At 61.4% G+C, this 19,973-nt stretch overlaps 3 protein-coding genes across 7 annotated transcripts; 2 read left to right on the top strand and 1 right to left on the bottom strand.

Annotated features, from left to right (window-relative positions):
• The first annotated feature begins 55 nt into the window (after window positions 1-55).
• Window positions 56-6,506, top strand: BRICD5 (BRICHOS domain containing 5). 3 transcript variants are annotated; one of them, XM_075165566.1, is made up of 7 exons: window positions 56-1,245; window positions 1,331-1,575; window positions 2,875-3,006; window positions 3,687-3,839; window positions 4,105-4,314; window positions 5,620-5,773; window positions 6,269-6,506. In XM_075165566.1, the coding sequence occupies exons 2-7, from the start codon at window positions 1,537-1,539 to the stop codon at window positions 6,361-6,363; spliced, it is 783 nt and encodes a 260-aa protein (XP_075021667.1). In that variant the 5' UTR covers window positions 56-1,245; window positions 1,331-1,536; the 3' UTR covers window positions 6,364-6,506. The 3 variants fall into 3 exon arrangements, with proteins under 3 accessions (XP_075021667.1, XP_075021668.1, XP_075021669.1); XM_075165567.1 differs by having other exon boundaries at window positions 56-1,575; window positions 4,105-4,212; XM_075165568.1 differs by lacking the exons at window positions 56-1,245; window positions 1,331-1,575; window positions 2,875-3,006 and having other exon boundaries at window positions 3,604-3,839.
• A 29-nt stretch (window positions 6,507-6,535) lies between these two features.
• On the bottom strand, window positions 6,536-12,036 carry MLST8 (MTOR associated protein MLST8). 2 transcript variants are annotated; one of them, XM_075165562.1, is made up of 8 exons: window positions 11,665-12,036; window positions 11,444-11,495; window positions 11,180-11,342; window positions 11,004-11,079; window positions 8,724-8,876; window positions 8,430-8,554; window positions 7,807-7,970; window positions 6,536-7,294 (listed from the first exon to the last, which is right to left on the bottom strand). In XM_075165562.1, the coding sequence occupies exons 1-8, from the start codon at window positions 11,791-11,793 to the stop codon at window positions 7,176-7,178; spliced, it is 981 nt and encodes a 326-aa protein (XP_075021663.1). In that variant the 5' UTR covers window positions 11,794-12,036; the 3' UTR covers window positions 6,536-7,175. The 2 variants fall into 2 exon arrangements, with proteins under 2 accessions (XP_075021663.1, XP_075021665.1); XM_075165564.1 differs by lacking the exon at window positions 8,724-8,876 and having other exon boundaries at window positions 11,665-11,889.
• Window positions 12,037-12,690: 654 nt separating this feature from the next.
• LOC142089010 (hexosaminidase D-like) lies at window positions 12,691-19,936 on the top strand. Of its 2 annotated transcripts, XM_075164887.1 has the most exons (15): window positions 12,692-12,766; window positions 15,708-15,952; window positions 16,159-16,255; window positions 16,414-16,642; window positions 16,791-16,900; window positions 17,217-17,304; window positions 17,388-17,552; window positions 17,647-17,830; window positions 18,045-18,116; window positions 18,229-18,433; window positions 18,515-18,597; window positions 18,820-18,898; window positions 19,143-19,244; window positions 19,396-19,485; window positions 19,606-19,936. In XM_075164887.1, exons 3-15 carry the CDS (start codon window positions 16,161-16,163, stop codon window positions 19,787-19,789), a joined length of 1,686 nt encoding a protein of 561 aa, XP_075020988.1. In that variant the 5' UTR covers window positions 12,692-12,766; window positions 15,708-15,952; window positions 16,159-16,160; the 3' UTR covers window positions 19,790-19,936. The 2 variants fall into 2 exon arrangements, with proteins under 2 accessions (XP_075020987.1, XP_075020988.1); XM_075164886.1 differs by lacking the exon at window positions 15,708-15,952 and having other exon boundaries at window positions 12,691-12,766.
• Window positions 19,937-19,973: the final 37 nt, after the last annotated feature.

Below are 19,973 nucleotides of genomic sequence, written 5' to 3'. Positions count from 1 at the left end.
TCCCAGTGCTGTGCAGGGCTCTTGGCGTGGGCTGGGATTCGCTTCTCTGAGTAAGAGTGCAGCACGGAGCAGAATGCAATAATCCTTTCACAATGTTTTATAGAGGGTCTTGCTTCGTTCCTGTGCCTTAGATTAGGCAGGGCATAAATTTCTTAAAGTAAGAAGGTGTCTGCTGTGTGGCTGTTAAAACCTCTACGGGGAGAACACCCTGTCTGCCTGTTGCAGCTTGTTTTTCAAATTCCTTGTGCTAAGCTCCGCTGCAGCAGAAGCCAGCTAGGACTGCGGGCAGTGCTGCCTGATCTCTAACGCCTCGGTTGGCAGAAGCAGAACTGGTGGTTTGACTGTTCCAACACCGTTCCTGTTTCCGTCAGAGCCGCAGCACGGGACGCTGCAGACTTGCATTCGCAGTTTTGCTGTTTTAAAGGAGTGACTGTGATGGTGGTTTGACTCTCGCTGGCCACAGCGTTCAGGTGTCTGTCCAGAGTTTGAGTTCACATCCCACGGAAGCAGCGTGCTAGAATGAGATGGTGATCTTCTCCTGAAATAGCTCATTTCTGACTGACTTAGAAGGAAAGAGGCCGCTGGGGAGGGGGGTTGCTGGTGCTTTGATGACGAGAAACTCCAGGGTGAGCTGCCCTCTTGGCTGAGTTTGGTCAGTCCTGGGCCGTGCTTGATAGGAAAATGTCTAAAAGCTGTGTTTTCCCTTGACAGATGCCCCGCGAAGGAATTCTGTGGAGCTTTTCCTTGCCTCCATTCAGCTGGTTACATCTGCTGGCAGGTCTCAGGAGCACAAAGCTCTCACGGAGCTCAGGACTGCTGAGGAAAACCACGGTCTGGCGACCTGGGAACGCTGTTCCCCGCAGGCTGTTTCTCATCACCGGGCACGGGCAGTAGCACGGGCGCAGCTCCGGTTGTGGCGATGACTTCGTAGCAGAGATCCTTTTCCCCGGGGTCTGAACGAAGCGAGGTCCGTAGGTGGAACACGAGGGCGTCTGTGCAGCCAAGGCTTGCAGGGCAGCAGCCTGCAGGATAAACAGTTGGCTTCAGCCCATGGAGCTCTGGCAGCACAAAGTTCACGTTGAAATGTAGAAATAACTGATGACAAGGGCAGGCTGCCACTTTTCTCTGTTCATTGTATCTCTTAATGAGACTTGCCCGGTCCCGCTGTTAGGGCCTGCCAGCAGGGAGGGCCGACACAAAGCCCCCGATTGTCGCCCACCTGCCCCGCTCCAGCCGGCTCACAAGGTGAGCAGGAAGAGCAGTTTTAGGCACTGACAGCGTCGCTCAGCAGCCCTGGGTTTTACCCCCCCTTTCCTCCTCCTCTCCGCAGGTGGCAGCTCTAAGGTTTCACGCTCCCCGAAGGTCTGAGCTGAGGAGCTCCTGGCTGGGAAGCCCTTTGGCCGCAAGGGACACGTATTTACGTTTCGCGGATGCACGCTTAGGTTTCCCAGGCGCGCCTGGAGCTGGGATCATGCACAGCCTGGGTGTTGTCAGGAGGCAGAGCTGCAGGAGCGAGCTCCTCATCTGAGGTGGAGGATGGAGGGCAGGAACGGCACCAGCGATGCTGTCTCTGCAGTGAGTATCCCTGGTCCCCCGGTTACCGCAGAGTCCCCACTCTGTGCTTGCTTGATTCCTCTTTTGAAGGGGCTGAGCTCCTGCTGTTCCCGTGGATCCTGCTAAGATTTTGTGGATCCCCAGCCTCAGCACCCCACAGTTCAGCTCCTTGTAAGGCAGCTGACTCTTATCAGCTGGATTTTCTTGTACGTGCCTGGACTTACATGGCATAAACCGATTGTGTAACAAGGCAGGGCAGGTTAGCGACGCCAAAGACCGCGGCTTGCACGCTGCAGAGCCGCTCGGGATGCGTGAGCACGTGTGAACTGCAGCCTGCCGAGGGACAGGAGTCGCTGGATTTCTTTATTTGCACCTTTCCCACCCGAGGGAATTTCATTAGCTATTGAAAGCCTGCCCATTACTGTGGGGCTTGGGCTCTATTGCGTTTGAATTGATAAGATTTCAGCTATGCGCAGTTTTAACTTTGTTAAGACTCGCCGCTTTTCTGGTGGAATATACCTGGAAGTTACGTATTGCCGAAAAAGATCGGTAACTGACCCGGAGGCCCGAGGAGCCCGGGGCTGTGGCAAATCCAACCACGGGCATTTATTGAATTTCTCTATGTACTTCAGAAGATTGAGAAACAGATTATTTTTTTAAGTGTGGTTGAAACTCTATTATTGAAAGCACATTCTTTCTGCTTTGTAAAAATGATTTTATGTGCCATTAAGTTAAATTTAATTGTTTCAATATAAGAATTAAAGTGAATTATAATCGAGCCACTAGAAATGCCACATGACTGCCAACCTCTTTTGCTTCAAGTAACAGCTTGGTCTGCATGGAGAACAACTTATCAAGAAAATAAAATACAACCAAATATACGGAGGGGCAAGGAAGCAGGATCACTCCACACGGGGCCAGTTTCAAATGCTGAAGGTTCTCCTGGGGATTTCTGCTATAAACCAAAATAATTTAATTTGCTGCTGAAGTGCAGCAGCAGCCCCTGTTTGTGGAAAGCTTCCTGCTCCAGCCCTCCCTCGGCGGGTTTGCAGCGTTCGCATGCTTCCCTGGCTGCAGGAGGAAAGTGCTTGGCTGTGGGACTGCTGGTTACTGGGATGTCGGATCTGAAAACCCATCACTGGGGGATAAAAGTGACATTATTCCGGGGCTGCTGTGATGTTCTGGCAGTTCTGCATTCAAACCCCAGCAGTTTGCACAATCATTTGTGTTGTGAGCGGGAAGTGCATTTTATGGTGAAGAATAACCAGCAGAAGGGTTAACTTTAACTCCTGTTCTTTCCTTCTTTTGCCTTGGCTCCAGGACAGGAGGGCCGCAGCACACTTCACGGCTCCATCCAGGACGTTCTGGATCATCTTGTCCGTTGCCTTGTTTTTTGCAGTTGTTGGCATCAGCGTTGTGGGGGTTCTCAGCTTCTCCCCCAGCTCTGCCCAGGTAAGGGATCCCGATCCAGGCAGGAAACTTCCTCCTGCCCGCAGCCCTGATTTGTGTCGGAAGCACTTGCCGGGAGGGAGGAACGGGCTGAGATCAGGGCTGGGTTTGGCCGTTACCCCATCGCAGGCAGCCTGCAGGCAGAGGGGCAGGAAGGTGCCGGCAGCGCTGCAGGCAGCGAGGTGAGCAACGGCTGTCTCACCCCTGCAACGCGCCTGCCAGAAACCATTGCTTAAATTAGAGAAACTCCAGTGCGTCGTTGGTAAATAGAGCCGCTAAGCAGACGCGTTCCGACATGTGGCGGTGGCCTCTGAGGCGAGCGGGGAGCGTGTCCGCTGCCAGCGAGCTGTGCTGGCTGGGGAGGCAGATCCCAGCCCCCCCCGTGTGCGGCTGTGGCAGAGGCTGGCGAGTCCCCTGGCCCTTTCCCCCAGCCCCCTGCCGCCTGGCAGGGTGGGTGCCTTCAGCGTGAGGGGCACCGGCACCTCTCCCCCAGCCCTGCGTGACGGGGAGCGGTCTGCTTCACAGACCTGCTCCCCTCCCTTGGGTCAGAGCTTGCTGCTGTTGCTAAATAATTCAGACAAGCAACAGGGGCCAGCGAAGGGTCCGAGGGGGGATGTCGGTGGGGAGATGCTGCGCACACTGAACAGCTGATGGTTGGTGCTGCCGTCCCTCTCTGTGCTCAGGCTGGCTCTCAGCTCGTCCGGCTAACGCTCCAGGGCCAGCGAGACCCACTGAGGAATCAGACAGCCTTGGTGGACAAGTCCAGGAGCACCGTGACCTACTACGTAACCTCGCAGAGTAACCACACCGCCGTGGTGCTGTATGACAGCAGGAACGTAAGTGTGTTGGGATAATTACCTGCCTCACTAGCCTGGAAGCGAGCAGAGGAGCCCAGGCTGCTGAGAGAAGAGCTGCTGGGGTGGGAGCAGGAGGTGTAGACCAGGAAAAACATCAACCAGCTACTGTTTGGTGCCTTTCGCTGCACCTTTAGTTAGGAAAGATAATGCAGGACAAAAGGAGGAACGTCTATTTTGGGGGCTCTTAAGAGAGCTGCGGGTGCGTGCCGCTGCCTGCTCTCCCAGGGCGCAATCTGTCTCGCAGGGCTACGTGTGCTACAAACCCGTGGAGCAGCATGCGTGCTACCTGAGGAGGATGGACGCCTGGGACCTCCAGACCCTACAGACACCTCTCAACACGTCTGAGCAGAGAGTGAGCAGCTGCTGCGGCTGTTCCCCGGGGCGGCTGAGCGGCGGGGTGATGAACAGGGCTTTGCGTGGAGTCCTGGCTTGCCGAAGGCCCTTCCCTGCATGGGTTTGCGCTCGCGGTGGTGACTCTTTAACACCAGCGTCCCAAGCGTGGCTAAATGCGTGCTACCCAGCCGGGGGTAGCAGCAGCAGCCCCCTGTTCTGTGCGATTCGCTGCTCGGGGGGCTGGGCTGGCGTCTGGCATAGGAGCAGGGCTCTGCCTTGCAGTGCTGCGCTCGGCGTGCGAGCTCAGAGCAACAACTCCCGGTTTGATCGATACCCCGTCTTCTGTGGGAAAGAGCAGAGTTCCAGGCCGGGGAAGGGGGATACGTCCCACGGAGGTGAATAGCAGGGCTCTCGCGGGACCCGCTCCCACTGGATTCTGTTACCTGCTCAAAAATCTGGGGAACAAAAAACAAAGGGGGTTTGTTAGCAACTCACAGAGAAGAAAGTTGGGTAAATCATGTATACGGACCCTCTGAACAAAATGTTAATGGATGCATGGGCGGGGGGCAGGTTCTGTTTCAAGAAGACAGAGGCCTCAGTTGTTTGTGCCCCTGCCATCGGCTCTCCGTTTCCTCGGGAGCTCCTTGTCCCTCGCCTGCTGCTCCCACCCAGCGGGAAGCGATGGGCAGTGTTTAACCCAGAGGAGCGTAGGAACACAGCACCCATGAGAGCAGGCTGCCAAAGGAGAAGAAAGCATCTGCCAGGCTCCAAGGCTCCTTAATGGAAGTAAAAGAGCTGGTGGTGCTGGGGCTGCCCGCAGCCCACGCAGCCATGGACGGGAACCAGCACTGAGGAGCCTCAGCTCAGCCTTGTCCTGTCCCAGCCACCGCGGGGCTGAAGGACGCCGATTTGCATCACACCCGGTGCTGGGGGCTCCGCCGCTGTGCGTGGAGAGGGGACAGGGCTGCCGTGGGTCACCACAGCCGAACCCCGGGGGTGGCGGCGGCGCTGGGCGGGCAGGCGCGGGTCAGACCGATGCTCCTCTGCCGGCGGGCTGTGGTGGGTGACACCTGGCACAACGGGGTGGTTTAGCCCCAGGCCTGGGGACAAAGCAGCCCAGCGAGGGGCCCAGGAGGAACTGCGTCCCCTGCTTCCCAAGCTGCGGGGCTAGCGAGGGGCCGCGGGCTGTCCCCGCTCCAGCCTCGCCCCTGGCAGCCGGGCTTCTCCTGGGAGGCTGCTCCGGCCAGAGCGAGCGTCCCAGCGGCCTGGTGGGACGCGGCAGCGGTTGGGAGGAACCTGCCCTTACTGCCGGGGCTGAGACTGCTCTTTGGGCGCCTTGAAAGCGAGAACAGGACTGCGGGGCTGGAGGGCAGCGCTGGGAGGAGCAAAGTGCCTTGGGGGGAATTAACAGGGACATTTCTTTCAGGCTGATGAGATGCTACACCAGAATAACCAGACCAAGTACTACCGGGAGTTCCTGGGCATTCTGGCGGGGGAGCAGGTGGACCCCAAAAGCCTGGGGGAGGCTGTCCAGACCCTGTGTGAGCAGACATCCATCTTCTGGGTCAGGAGAGGGGAGGGTAAGTTGTACGTGTCCCTTTGCAGAAGAGGGAAGCACGATCGTTTCTAGTACATCTAAGAGGAGCAGGCTCTGCTGCACAACAGCTGATGCGCATCCCGGGACAGGCTGCCAAGGCCTGGACAGGGACAGGTGACCCCTGGTTCAAAATCAAACCATTGTTCAGCCATCACCGAGCGCTGGCTCGTACCCACAACCTGCAGTGAACCACGGTGCTGGCTGGAACAGGCTCCGAGCCCCCTTCCCCAGGCAACGCAACCTGCTTGCACAGCACAACCACAACACAGAGCAGTCCCCTGCGACACTGTTGGCTTAATACTCGTCATCTTCACCAAAAGCAGCCTGCTGAGCTCTCATTCTGTTCTGTCTTACTCCAGCTTTAATGAGAAAGGTCATTCCCGGAGGCCTTCCACTTGTTTGGCTCCCCAGGGACTCGTATCTGCAGGACTGCAAAAGCATTCCTCTCACCCCGCTTCTGTCCTTGCTCATTTGGCAGGTCCGGGGAAGCAGCGGCTGATCTACCTTTGCATTGACATCTGTTTTCCAAGCAACATTTGTGTGTCTATCTGCTTCTATTACCTCCCTGAGTAAGTCCTGCAGCCGCGGATGCCCTCTCGCTGCTCTACATACTTGAACTGGATTCCTGAAAAGCCTCTGATTTCAACAAGGAAGGTAACATCTACAAAATCCCCCAAAAGCTTCCTGCTGATTTCACGCTGCAGTTCAGGAGAGTTTAGAAAAGCAACAGGACTCTGCTCAGCACTGTCAGTACAGACACTTTATTTGCAGCTGCGCTCCAGGGCTGCACCTTGTACGTAGGTATTAGGAGATCCAGGCCTAGAGGAACCACGTGGAGTAGCTAGTGTTTTATGGCTACCTGCCCTGTTCAACACAAGGTTATTAAATTTGTTGGGGGTGGTTGGCTTTATAAGAATGCAGCTCTCCAAGCAAGTCTGTGAAATAACTTTGAATAAAAGGATTGCAAAACAAGAAAACAGCTGCCTTTCCTCTCTTTGCTCAGCCTCTTCCATCATTTACAAAGGCTGATTTTTTTTCTTCCCATTTTGGGATACAAGACCACCACAAAGCTGTCAGCAGCTGATGCCACAGGGATTCCTCCAGCTGACCCGTACCCAGCTCCCCTCAGCGGGATCGTGCCTCCCTCTCCCATTCCCTTTTGTCCAAGCGGCCTCCCTTAGAGGCCACGCACGTTTCGGTAATGATCTGCTCGGAGCTGAAGCCTGGTCTCACTCCAGGCAAATGCAGCTGCTTCTGCAGAGACCGAGCCCTCTCCATCAGTGCAGGGGATGGTTACACGAGCATGTCTCGGGCTCCAAGAGGGTGCTTGCCACTGTAGGATGAGGGAAAACAAGCAGAGGTCCTTTCCTTCCCACACGAGACCATTATCCCAACACACTGTCGTTGAAAGCAAGGCAGACGACTGCTTTCTGGTGGCCGCTGTATTCCCTCTTGATCTCTCCTGTCTCCACACACCAAAGTCTGGCCAGGTTATCAGAGGAGGCTGGAACAGAAAGTGAAAAGAGGAGTGGGATATATTGCATTATCCTTCAAACTTTTTTTTTATTATTATTGTAAGAAAGACTTTCCTCTCGCTTCATTCAACACCTTTATTAGGCCCGTTGATGACAGGTAAGGGAGCCACGCAGAGCAAGCAGCTTTGTGCATTTCTGTATTATGTGAGGTTTTAATTACTTTGGGGAGAAGTCGCTGTGGAAATTACATGTTTGTTTTGAAGGGACTGTCATGCTGCGTACTGCAAGCAGCATTGCTACCAGGTGAAATAAACTGCCCACATGAAGATCACCTCTCCAGTTCAAACAGATGCCCTACTGCAGCGCAGGCAAAATGCTTCGAGGAATTAGTAGACTGCGTTGAGGGTGTGAGGCTGGGTGCTCTCTCCTCGCGTACTGGTGCACGAGGGTTTGGCAATGTCCCAGCTGGAGAAACCAAGTCCTGTGCTAGTGCGGGGCCCTGCTGCTGGGGGCCAAGGGCAGGAGAGCAGCAGTGCCTCACCTGTGACGATGTACTGGGAGTCCCCGGAGAACGCGCAGTCCCACATCCAGCCCCGAGACGTTTCCCCGGGGTTATTGCTCTTAATGCTCAGCTCTGTCATCAGAGAGAAGTTTGAGGTTCTCCAGATCTTACACGTCTGATCTGCAGAACATGTAGCCAAGAGCCTGCAAGGAAGAGACATGCGAGGGTAACCTTATTAGTCACGCTGTACGGCTAAGGGCCTCTCGTTAATGTGGGCCTGGAACAGTAACGAACTGGAGACCTGCGTTCATTGTAATCAGATTTCTTTACACCTGTATCATCTGCCTTATGAGATTCAAGCCGAACAGACTCGGTGAAGGAGGACACCAAGTTCACCACTTTGCTCCCAGAGATCAGCAGCTCGATCCCAGCTGTAAGAACAGCTCGTGGCTGCAAAGCTTGCTGAGATCACCGAGCACGAGGCTGGGATGCCACTGCCAGCAACCCCATCCCAGTGTGTCCCGTGCCTCCTGTCCCGCCCCTCCCCGGGGGACCTGCAGGGCGATGCGGAGCCAGCAGCTGGAGGCAGAGCTGGTCTCTGCCTGCCCGGAAAGGACCCTCTGTTCCCAGCGCAGGTAGGTGAGGGGCTGGCACGCACTCACGTGGAGTCAGGGCTGAACTTGCACTGAAGGGCGTAGCGGTTGTGCGCTGGGATCTTGGTCTTGGGGATCAGCTGGGTCACCTCCTCTCCGATGCCACCCGTCAGGTTCCACACGTAGCAATTTCCCTGCGGCGAGACAGGGGGATCTGTGGCCGGGCTGGTGGTCACCCACCCAAGAGCAGCCCGGACTTTCCACACCAGAGCAAAGCTGCAGGCAAAGCCGGTACGTGCAGACCGGCTGCCTCTGCCCAGGGGAGGCACAGCCCATCCCACGTTCGAGGCCGTCGGAGCTCACCGAGCTGTTAACAGCCGCCATGTAACTGGCATCGGGGTCAATGTGAACCGAATTCACGGAAACCTCGGGCTCTGGAATCAGCTGCTCGTTGTGGTCTGTCTTCAGGTCCCAGATGTGAATGGCACCACTCTGATCACCCACAATCAGCTCTGCCTGCAAGAAAACAGCAGCCTTGTCCCTCTGAGGAGAACCCCGCAAGCAGCAGCCCCAAGCCAATGCCCAGATCCTGCGTGTGCAGCACCACGTGGAGCCTTGCTCTGGTTTTAAGCATCAGGGTCCTGTTCTGCCTAATTATACCCCAGCACAGGGCTGTTTCAGAGCTCCAGCAGCCTGCTGTCCGCCCCTGCGCGCTGAGAGCAAGCAGAGTACTAATCTCACGTTACACTCTGCAAAAAGGCTCTTTACCTTTACAGAAGCGCTCGCTAATTTTATAAACCCCAGAGCAGAGAGCGGCTGCCTGATTTCCAGAACCGTTGCACAGCTACAGCTCCAAACAATATCCACAGAAGCCAAATGATATTCAGCATGTCTGAGAAGAGGGCATTAAGATGCAAGTTGGCCAGTGAACAAGTGAAGCACTCAAGAGTGCACCCTTACCTGAAAAACACAAGCCTAAATGGGTTTTTCTCTCTCTCCCCTTCTCCGGGGAAGGACAAGAGCCAGCTGAAGGGCAGGAGTTCTGGCTCCGATCCCGTGCTCAGACCAGAAGACAATGCTGGCGGCTCTCCACTAAACCCAGGGCTTTTATCGACAGTCTTGCGCTGCCCATAATTTTAGCAGAATCCCTAGAGGAGATCAGGTCATCGGGCACAGCTAATCCTGTACCTGAGAGCAACGGTTTGTTTCTCAGGAAGACAATCATTGCTCGATATATTTAGCCGACTGCACACTGCAGAAGCGTCTTCTGGACGCCTCAATCCTTAGTCCCCTCTTAGCAGGTGTAAGTGCAATTGCTAAAGCCGTCACGGCTTTACCCAGGCCGTGAGAAATCTCTCTCGGATAACTGGATCAGCATCACTGCAGCAGGGGATTGCAGAGCGGTGAAGCTATCTGAATAAATACTGCCACCTTTGGACTAATTAACTGCGTTCTGTTCACAACCCAACACTTCTCCTGCAACTCAGCAGCATCTTGGTTAGTGATTATTTCACAAGTAAGACCTATGTAAGACAATAATACTTGTTTTAACATAATACATTCTCACAGCACCAGCACTATATCGGCAGCATTTGGGTAAAGTCTGGTCCAAATAATTGATCTCAAATCTGGTCCAAAATTCAGGACTTGCGAAATTAAACCTTTGCAAAATCAAATGCAAAGAAACACTTCTATTACTCAGCTTTTTAAAAAGGTTTGCACTGCCATGTCTGCAAACAAACCCTGCAGCACTGTGAATACAAAATGGACCAGACAGTTATTAACACTGCAATGATACGTATTGATTTTCACTGCCGTCGCCTCTAATGCACCGCACTCCCTTTTAGCCTCGTTTCCTGAGCCCCAGCCATGCCCCTGTTTATCAACAGCTTCTGAACCGACTGGTGAATCTTGAGCAAATCTGACTGAAGTCCAGAAAGTACTCAGGGCCACGGGCCCTGAGATGCCTTTTCTTGGCAGCGGTGACACTCTCAAGCTCCCCAGCCCGCCCTGCGCCATGAGTTCCACTGCCATTACATCCCCTTCGTTTTGTTTCTTGGGACAGAGACAGCCCCAAAGGAGTGTCCCCTCCTACGGGACGAGAGGCCCAGCGCAGCCGCTACACTGCCTCTTTGCAACAGCCAGCAGGTAATTAGCACAAATGCGCCGGCTGGCAAATGAGCTCAGCGGACAAAGCCCCGAGGCTGTGGCATAGACGCCCGCTGCAGGCACAACGCGAGCCTGCGGTACCTGCTCGCCCCCAGCGTTGCTGCTCGGGGAGATTTGCTCCACCGCACAAAGCAGCGTTGGCTTTCCCGGGGCAGACGGAGGGACTGCGCGTCTGTCGTGCCGGCTCCCGTGCCGCGTGGGCTGTGTTCCCACAATGACCCAAAGCTCCCGGCAGCAGCAGCTCGGCAAGGGAGCAGGCAGACGGGCGGCCTGGGTGTGGGAAGCTGGCTGCTGCTTGTCCAGCAATGCCACCGAGAGCTCACGGGTCCGTGCCACCAGGAAGGCCACCCCGCCCTGCCAGCCCCCAGATTTTTTGCTGCGTCTGCCAGTATAAAACTCTGCAGCCCCTCAGGTTTACCCAGAGGAGCCACAGCAAAGCATGAGCTGGGAAATCGCGGAGGAGCCGGTGCTCACCTGGTTGGGGTGCAGGCAGACACAGTTAATAGGAGCGTTCACCTGGAAAATCCGCTGACACTGGAGGTTACGAGACCTGCAACAAAACAGTGAGGAAGGAGCGTGTTTAAGAGCATGCAATCAGCTCCACCGCCTCTGGGCTGCTGCTGGAGGGGGAGCCCGCCGCCTCTGCCCACCTCAGGTCCCAAATCCTGGCCATGCAGTCCTCCCCGCCCGTGTACATCCACCGCCCGTCCTCGTGGAAGCCCACGGAGGTGATGTTCTTGCTCACGCCGTCGTAGTTAATGACGGGGTTGGGGTTGTTGGAGTTGAGGTCGTACATGCGGATGTGCTGGTAGCCTGCAGCAACGACCGGGCAGGGGATGACCAACGTCCCTCCGCCCGCGCCCGGCGTGGCCCGTGGCCTGTGCCTGGGGCAGCGGGGGGCCGGGCGGGCTCACCTGCGGCAGCGATCATGCTGCGGTCCGGCGTGATCTCCAGGGCGTTCACCTGCTGCAGGCGCCCGTTAAGGTCGGTAAGAAGCAGCAACCGGGACCCGACCGGTGAGACCGGGCACTGCCAAACGTGGGGCGTGACACCGAGCTGGCGGTGTCGATGGGGCGGTGGGGGCGGCCCCCCCCGGGCTCCCCCGGCCCCGGCCCGGGGCGGCGGTGAAGGATACGGAGTCCTGGTGCTGGACGGTGCGCGTACAGATGCCGCTGTGCGCCTGCCAGAACCGCACCGTGTGGTCGTAGCCGGCCGTGGCCAGGATGACGGGGTCGCTGCCCACCGTGCCCTGCGCGGCGTTCATGGTCCCGCCGCCGGGGCCCTCTCAGGCCCCGCCGCGACCCGGACCCGCTCCCGGCCCGCGCAAGGCCGCCGCACCCCGCCCACACTGGGCCCCGCGCTCACGCGTGGGCCCACGCCTGCGCCCCCGAGCGCTCGTACCGCGGCGCGGGGCGGGGCGGCGCGGGGCAGCCCGGAGCCCGTCGCTCCCCCCCCTCCGGTACCGGCAGCCTCGGCGGGCGCAGGGGGCACGGCTCGCTCTGCGCATGCGCCAGGCGGCCAGGGCTGCTCACTGCGCATGCGCGTGGCGCTCCGCCTTAGCGCGCAGCCGCTCGGGGCGTCCGTCGGAAGACGCATGCGCAAGACCGCGGCGGCGGGCGATACTACGTGCAAGGGCGCGGGGGGGTGCGGCGAGACCACGAGGCACGGGGGGGGGGGGTGCGGAGACCGTCCCCAGCAGCGCCGCCAGAGGGCGCGGCGCCGAGCGCGGGTGTGCAGCGCCGAGCACCGCGGGGCGGGGGCGAGCACCGGGCACCGGGCACCCACCGGGCACCGGGCACCCACCGGGCACGCACCGGGCACCGGGCACCCACCGGACACGCACCGGGCACTGGGCACCGGGCACCCACCAGGCACGGCCTGGCCCGCTGGGGCACCGCGGAGCAGTGCCGCGATCACCCTTTGGGCCGGTGCCCCCCCGGGACAGGGCGGGCAGCGGCGGCTTCGCGCTGTGACGGTGTTCCCCGCCGTGCGGGTGTCGCGCCGGGGCGGGGGGCACGGTCCCCGCCCTGCCGGTGCGCTCCGCTGTGCACGGTGGGTGGCGGGAGAACAGAGCATCCCTCCTCGCTTGCCGCTCGGCCTCGGCCCCGCACCGCCCCGCGCCGCCCGCGGCACCGGCGCCGCCCGGGCCCTTTAAGAGCGGCGGCGGCGGTGGCGGCGGCTGCGGTCCGTGCCCGCGCTCGCTCCCGGCGGTGCCCGCGGCGGCCCTGCACCTGCCGGTAAGGGCCGAGGGAGCCGGGGATGCTCGGGGCCGCAGGGGGGATCGGGTGTGCAGGGATGCCCGGGGGAATGCAGGGATGCCCGGTGCCGCAGGGATGCCTGGTGCCGCAGAGGGGACCGGGACCGCAGGGATGCCCAGCGGAGCCTGGAGGGTGCCGCGGGATGCGGGGATGCCCGAGGGGTACCTGGGGTTGTAGGGGGACGTGGGGTGCCCCAGGCTTGCGGGGCGCGGGGGGTGCCCCGGCAGCGCAGTGGGCTGGGTGGGGTGCGGAAGGGCCCCCCCGTGCCCAGGGGCTGCCCCGTGTCTGCCCCAGCATCCCGGTGGGGGGGACCGGGGCCGTCTGTGCCCGGGGGCCAGGGGAGCAGCTCCCTCCTGCTGCCGTGGGGGCTGTAGCCCTGCGGGGGGGGTCTGCAGCGTCCCCACGCAGGAGACCCCAGCTGTGGGGCTGCAGCGCCATGGCCCCTGCCAAGGGGCAGCTCATCCCGCGGGGGAGACCCGGGCTGGGGACGGGGACGGCCTCGGCCGGACTGACCGAGGAAGGCTCTGGAAGCGTGTGAGTGTGCATGTGCGTGTGAGCATGCACACGAGTGTGCATGGTGCATCGTCACTCTTCCCATGGCGGCTCCGTCGTTGTGCGCACCAACCGGAGCGAGGATTTGGCATGGCAACGGCTAGGGAATGCCAGAGCGGGCGGTGGGCAGCCGGGCGGCATCCAAACCCTGTGGTGGCACCCGAAACCCTCACTGCCGGCCCGTGGGCTGCGGTGAGCACCCGCCACCCCGGGGGCAGCCAGGGGCACTTGGCTCTGCCCTCCCCATGGCCCTGCTCTCTTCAGGCTCAGGTTTGGGTTTGCTTCCTTTCTCCTCTCCTCCGGGCTCAGGAAGGTAAGCAGGGAGCCGGGCTGGTTTCGGGGAGCTGGGAGCAAAACCCACGTGGGCTGCGTGGAGGCAGGGGAGGGGGAGAGGGCCCGGCCCGCTGCTCGCACAGTGACTTCCGAGAGCGTTGAGCCATTGCGAGGAGCCGCAGGCTCTTCCCAGCCTCCCGAAGACTGTGCCAGCGCCGTCCCCAAAGGGTTGGCAGAGGAGGATGTCACGTTAATAAATATAGCGGGTGCTAGCGGCGAGATGCCGCGTTAGAGCGGCGGATTCAATCAGCTGAGCCCTCGCTGTGAAGGGATCCCCCGCCGGCACAGGGGTGCAGAGCTGCAGCTGCCCCTGGCCACCCCTTGGTGCTGTGCCCCACCGCCGGCGTGCACCCATCCTGCCTGCCCTCGCCTGGAAACCTGCTCTCTATTTAAATAAGATAACATATATTAAAAACGCCGAATCTTGGCCAGCTGACAGCGTCTGTCTAAATATTTATCCCTGTTCCGATCAGGCGCTGTGTTCCCATGACAGCGCGATTAGCACTTTGCATATTTATGGCCTCCCTGGGTGCTGGGCTCCCCGTGCCCGCCGGCCCTGTGCCCAGGGGCCACTAACCCCCCCGCTCCCATGTCCCCCCTGCGCCTTCCCGCGCACCCGGTGGAGGTGAGCCCCGGGCTGGCTGCTGTCCCTGCCGGGCTGTGCCAGCGCTGCCAGGAGCATCCAGGGCTGGGCAGGATGGAAACGCAGCGGGGCCGGGCAGGGCAGGGAGCGGGTGCTGCGTTTGTCCCCAGCAGCACAGGAGGTGCAGCGCCGAGCACGAGGAAGGTTTTTCATGCAGGGACATGAGCGCAGGGGACAGTGCGGGCACGACTTGCCCCAAAAACAGGATCCTGCCCAGCCTCCTGTGCATGAGCACCGAGGGACCGGGTACTGGGCGATGGGGATGGAGCAGGGATGCTCCAGCTCCCTCCCACAGGGTGCTGCCCTGCCCCACGCCATGGCCTTGCTGGGGCCTCACGCTCTGAGGACAGCACGTCCTGCGCTGGCTCTGCAGGACGTGCTGGGGGTCCCGGCCGCTGCACCCGCCCTGTGCCCCGTGGCAGCGTGCAGGAGGAGCATGTCGGGAGGGATTAGGGCTGTGTCTAGAAAAAGGGCTAATTCAGAGCCGGAGGCGCGGGGTGGCTCAGCGCAGCTCTCCCCTGGTGCCACTGCTCTGGCAACGCAAACAAAACCCTCGCAATCAGCTGAGCGCTTCTGTGCCGGCAGCAGCCCAAATCTGCTTTTCAGTTCCCAAATCTGGCAACGCTGAATTTAACCCTAAACTTTGGCACGTTTGGGTGGCAACTGACCGAAAGGGCTGGTGGCAGCTGCCTCGGCATGTGCAGTGGCTGCTGGGCTGGGGCTGGGGGTGTTGGTGCGCTGCCCCATCCCCACCTCGCCGCACACACCAGAGTTGGCAACAAGAGGAGAAAAAACAGCAGAAATGATGCTAGTGCTTCTCGTGTGCAGCTTCCAGGAGGATTCATGCTGCCTCCTGCCTGTTGTGCCGCAGGGGACACAGGAGAGGTGCTACCCATGGCAGGGTGGCTCTGGGCTCCTGGGGTGGGAGCAGGCGTCACCCAGGTCCCTTGTCACCTGGGAGGGCAAGGAGGAGCCCTGAGGGGGCTGCAGGAGTGGGGGACATGGGGTGCATTTGGTGTTCCCCCCCCTGCAGCGCTTTCCCAGGGAGCACACTGGGGCTGCAGAGGTCGGTGGCTCCCTGGGGCTCGCGGGAGCAGTGCCCCTGGTCACGGCGGGACCCCGCTGGGCTCCTGCCCCGCTCCAACGTTGTTTTCCGCCGGGCGAAGCAGCTCGTGCCCCTTCCCCTCCGTGGTGCTGGATGCGACTCGCCTCCCCGGGCAGATGCTGCGGGCTGCGCGTGGCGAGCGCGTGCCCGTCCCCGCGGGTGCCGGGGAGTCCAGGCTGCCACCTTCGCCCCAGCGGTGCCTGTGGCCATGCCAATGCCCATCCCCGGAGCAGCCCAGTGCCGGCATGTGCCCGGGCCGTCCCCAGTCACCTCTCCTCCGTCCACAGGGGTGTTGCCTGGCCAGCCCTGGCTGCACCATGCCTGCCCTGTGATACCACCCCACCCAGCCACCCTGTGTCACAGCCCTCATCTTGGAGGTGACACGGCAGCTCGAGGGGATCCCCTGGCAGGGACCTGCCCTGCAGCCACTGCCTTGTTTGCTCCTGCGCTGGCAGAGCCCAAGGAGGCTGTGCCCTTGCAGGCAGAGGCAAAGGCAGGTCTGGCCACCAACCCTGGTGCTGGGGTACATGAGGTAGGAGTGACACAGGGTACCTCTGTCCGTGTCCCCTCCTGGGACCAGGGTGGAGGGAGGGGTCTCCCCCATGTCCCCTTTCTCTGGGTCTTGTGCTGCCCTGGTCAGGGGAGCAGGGCACAGTTTGTGGGGCTGCACGATGTCACCTGTGCTTGGGGTCCCTCGGGGTGCTGCCACGTGGCCGGACCCCCGTGTGTGCCCCACAGAGATGGCCTTCCAGCGGAGCCACAGGCTGAACCTGCTGCGCCTCATCGTGCTGCTCCTCGTGGCCTTGGCCGGTATCAAGTTCCTCTTCCGTGACAGGTGAGGTGGCAGCAGGACCCCAGGCGTGGGTGGGCACCCCAGTGGGGTCGGGGTCTGTGGGGAGCCCCGGGGTGGTGCCCACGCAGGGGCCTATTGCTGGGGGGCAGCTGGTGGCCCCGTGCCCCGCGGCACCCCCAGCCCTGCTCCGCTCCCTGCAGCTTCACCCTGGAGCTGCACAAGCACGTCAGCAAGGACAGCAGGTTCTGGGGTGACACTGGCCAGGACGCTGGCCCTCAGAGCCAGGCTTTCGAGCTCTCCGTGGCAAAGATAACGGCCCCGAGGCAAGAGCCTGGGCAGCAGGTCCCCAGGGACGTCAGCACCACCGAGATGAGGCTGGTCCACCTGGACCTCAAGGGAGCTGCGCCCAGGGTCTCCTACCTGGAGCAGGTGAGATGCCCGGGGACCGGCGGGAGGTGCCAGGGAGGGACGTGCCGAGGGGGCAGAGCAGAGCAGGGCTCGACCTGCCGGCTGTCCCCACCGGCCCCCCAGGACTGTGCCGTCCCCACCGGCTGAGCCCACCCTGCCCACCCCGCAGGTGTTCCCCCTTCTGTCCCAGCTGGGAGCCAACGGCATCCTCGTCGAGTACGAGGACATGTTCCCCTTCAAGGGGGAGCTGGAAATCCTCAAGTCCCCGTACGCTTACAGGTGAGCCGGGGCTGTGTGCTGAGCTGGCCGGGGGGCTGCCAGCTCAGTGTGGCCCCGGCACGTCCCCGTGTGCCAGGGGCTGGGTGTCACCCGCCTGACCCATGCGCACGATAACGGTGGTCAGAGTGCCGGGCTGTGCCGCCGGCAGACCAGCTTCCTGCCCTGCTGGGTCAATATTTGTGTCCCCATAGTAAAGTCCACACAGGCGTGGGGCAGCTGGGGCTACAACAGGCAGGGTGCCGGAGGAGGAGGGAGTGCCCTCACACTCTGCCCTCTGCCCTGGCATCCCCTGGTGAGCCTGTTCCTGCCCTCCCAGCGAGGAGGACATCGAGCGGATCCAGCAGCTGGCGGAGCTCCACAAGCTGGAAGTGGTTCCCCTGGTGCAGACCTTCGGGCACGTGGAGGTAGGGGGTCCCAGTCCCGCTCCTCATCCCATGTCCCTTTGGCCCATGGCCTGGAAGCCCCCCTGACGGCTCCTCCCGTGCAGTTCATCCTCAAGCACGAGAAGTACCAGCACCTGCGGGAGGTTGAGCGCTTCCCCAACAGCTTCAACCCCCACGTTCCCGACACCCTAGCCCTGCTCAAGAGCATCTTGTCGCAGGTGATCGAGAAGCACAGGCGCTCCACCTGGATCCACATCGGCGCGGACGAGGTGGGCAATGGGCCATGCAGGGACCCCAGCCCTCAACCCGGGTGCCAGGCGTGCTCCCAAGGTGCTGAGCATCCCCCTTGCCCCCCAAATCCAGGTCTTCCATCTTGGGGAGGGGATGGACTCCAAGAACTGGATGAGCCGCCACAAAGGCGACACGGGGACCATGTATCTGAAGCACATCAAGGAGGTGCTGGGCTTCATTGCCATGCAGTACCGGGGGCTGCGGGCACTGATGTGGGATGACATGCTGAGGAAGATCAGCGTGGGAACCCTGCGGGGTGAGAGGATGGGGAGAGCAGCAGTGGCACCCGAGCTGGGGGTCTCGGCAGCGCCCGTCTGCGTGGCTGCCCTGGCAGGCGTCATGTCTGGTGCCTGGCAGGAGCCTGTGCCCAGCCCTGAGGGGACACGGGTCTCGGGGGAGCATGAGGAGCCCCAGGCATCCTCCTGCCGCTGGCACCGATGCCCATGTCCCCATCCCTGCTCCCGCCACAGAGTCTGGGATAGCAAAGCACGTCTCGCCCATGGTGTGGTTCTACGCGCCCGACTTCGAGGCTGAGCAGATCAGTAAGGCAGCGTGCCGGGCTCCCGGGGCTGGCAGGGGGGACACCCCCCACCGAGCCCCCCCCCAATCCCCCAGGGACAGTGGCACTGGTGGCTTGCGCCTGTCCCGCTGCAGGGCCATTCCTCGCCAAGTACGCGGAGAGCGGCTTCGAGGCGGTGTGGTTCGCCAGCGCCTTCAAGGGCACCACAGGACCGGCGCAGACCTGGCCCCCCCTGAGCTACCACCTGAAAAACCACCTGAGCTGGCTGAAGGTGATGCAGGCCCTGCCGCGGCTGGCCCCGCTGCGCTTCCAGGGCATCGTTCTCACCGGCTGGCAGAGGTGAGGGGCAGCGGGACCCCCGCCCTCCCCGGCGCTGGCGGTGGCGCAGGAGGCGATGGCGCGGCTGGCCCCGCTCCGCAGGTACGATCACTACTCGGTGCTCTGCGAGCTGCTGCCCGTCGGCATCCCCTCCCTGGCCGTCTGCCTGCAGACCCTGGTGAACGGTGAGCCACCGCGCTGCTGCTGGCACCGGACCAGCCGTCTCCCCACCCCGCGGGCAGCCGCTGCCTGCGAGACCCCGTCGGGCAGGCAGGGAAGGATACTGGGAGGGGGGTGGGAGGCAGGGGAAGGAGAGCTTCAGCTCCCCCAGTTGCGGTGAAGCCAGGGGCGAGTGCCTGATGGTGGGGTGGCCCGGGCCCCTCTGCCCCTCTCCTCGTCCTCCCCAGGGGGTTTCACGGAAGAGACGAAGAGGAAGGTCCTGGAGGCGCTGGGCTTCCAGAGCATGCAGCTGGAGCAGAGCACGTGGTGCGTGGCACAGCCCGGCCGTGGCGGGGGGCGGCCATAGCGCTTCCATCCCGGTTGTGTCAGAAGGGATGCACTGGAGGGGAGCGGGGGGTTGGTTACCCAAATGCCCGGGTCCCAGACCTGCCTGGGGTGAGGGCGGGTGCCCTCCAGCCGCGCAGGATGCTGGGGTTCACCCAGCCCAGAGCCCCGGTGTGGCCAGTGCACCCCACGTGTTGGGCTCTCACCTCCTCCTCCCTTTCCCCAGCGAGGGCAGGGGAGCGTTCCCCGGCGTGGAGATCTACCACATGGTCGAGCAGGTTAATGGCCACCTGAAGGAGAGCATCCTTAAAGCCCTGGAGGAGGAGAGGTAATGGGCGGCAGGAGGCAGCGGGGTCGGCTGGCTCTGGCCATGGGGCTGGAGCACAAGAGTTTTTGCAGGGGAGGGGACCTGCCTGGCGTGCAGCTCCCCCATCCCCAGGTGGCCCCCGCGCCCCCCACTCCCCCTTGTGCCTCCCCAGTGCCATCAAGGGCTGGTTCAGCCCCTATCACCGGAAGCGCCAGTTCGGCAACCCCCGCAACATGGAGAGCTTCGGCAGCAAGGTGTTGAAGTATGTGGTGCTGGGGGCTGGGAGCCCCCCTGGGTGCCTGTGCGGGACGGGGAGGGGTTCCAGGCTCGGCTCTGGGGTCCCTCACAGGAGGGAGCCGGACCCCCACTCTGTCCCCACCAGGCTCCATGAGGACTGGGAGAGCTTCATCCGTGACCTGCGCGCCCACCTGGAGAGGGTCTACTTCCCCGACACGGTGGAGGAGTGGATGGAGGAGAACGTCAACCCCTACCTGGACCAGCTGCGGGACCTGGTGCGGGACTACCAGGCCATCATCCGCCTCAACGCCAGGCCCAAGGCAACGTAGGGGCTGCAGTCCCCCCGGGTCCTGCTACCCCCTTGGGTGCCGCCGTCGCGTGTCTGTGTGCTGGTGACTGCGTCGCTGCCGTTGGTTTGTACTGTACAGAGAGCTCCCGCGCATCCCGCTTCCACAATAAAGTATTTTCGTAGATGCTGCTGGGTGCTGGAGGGGGCCGCGGCTCTGCCCCCCC

This window comes from Calonectris borealis, chromosome 16 (genome assembly GCF_964195595.1).
Source record: "Calonectris borealis chromosome 16, bCalBor7.hap1.2, whole genome shotgun sequence".
Taxonomy (NCBI): domain Eukaryota; kingdom Metazoa; phylum Chordata; class Aves; order Procellariiformes; family Procellariidae; genus Calonectris; species Calonectris borealis.
The sequence above is the reverse complement of the archived record's forward strand: the minus strand, read 5'-3'. Positions and strand labels throughout refer to the sequence as shown.

Coding starts and splice junctions, on each gene's coding strand:
- BRICD5 (XM_075165566.1), top strand. CDS start 1,537: ATGGAGGGCAGGAACGGCACCAGCGATGCTGTCTCTGCA. Junction 1,576..2,874: donor CCAGCGATGCTGTCTCTGCA/GTGAGTATCCCT, acceptor CCTTGGCTCCAG/GACAGGAGGGCCGCAGCACA. Junction 3,007..3,686: donor TCTCCCCCAGCTCTGCCCAG/GTAAGGGATCCC, acceptor CTCTGTGCTCAG/GCTGGCTCTCAGCTCGTCCG.
- MLST8 (XM_075165562.1), bottom strand. CDS start 11,793: ATGAACGCCGCGCAGGGCACGGTGGGCAGCGACCCCGTCATCCTGGCC. Junction 11,496..11,664: donor CCGTCCAGCACCAGGACTCC/GTATCCTTCACC, acceptor GGGCGCCTGCAG/CAGGTGAACGCCCTGGAGAT. Junction 11,343..11,443: donor CAGCATGATCGCTGCCGCAG/GTGAGCCCGCCC, acceptor TCGTTGCTGCAG/GCTACCAGCACATCCGCATG.
- LOC142089010 (XM_075164886.1), top strand. CDS start 16,161: ATGGCCTTCCAGCGGAGCCACAGGCTGAACCTGCTGCGCCTCATCGTG. Junction 17,831..18,044: donor CAGCGTGGGAACCCTGCGGG/GTGAGAGGATGG, acceptor CTCCCGCCACAG/AGTCTGGGATAGCAAAGCAC. Junction 18,434..18,514: donor GTTCTCACCGGCTGGCAGAG/GTGAGGGGCAGC, acceptor CCCGCTCCGCAG/GTACGATCACTACTCGGTGC.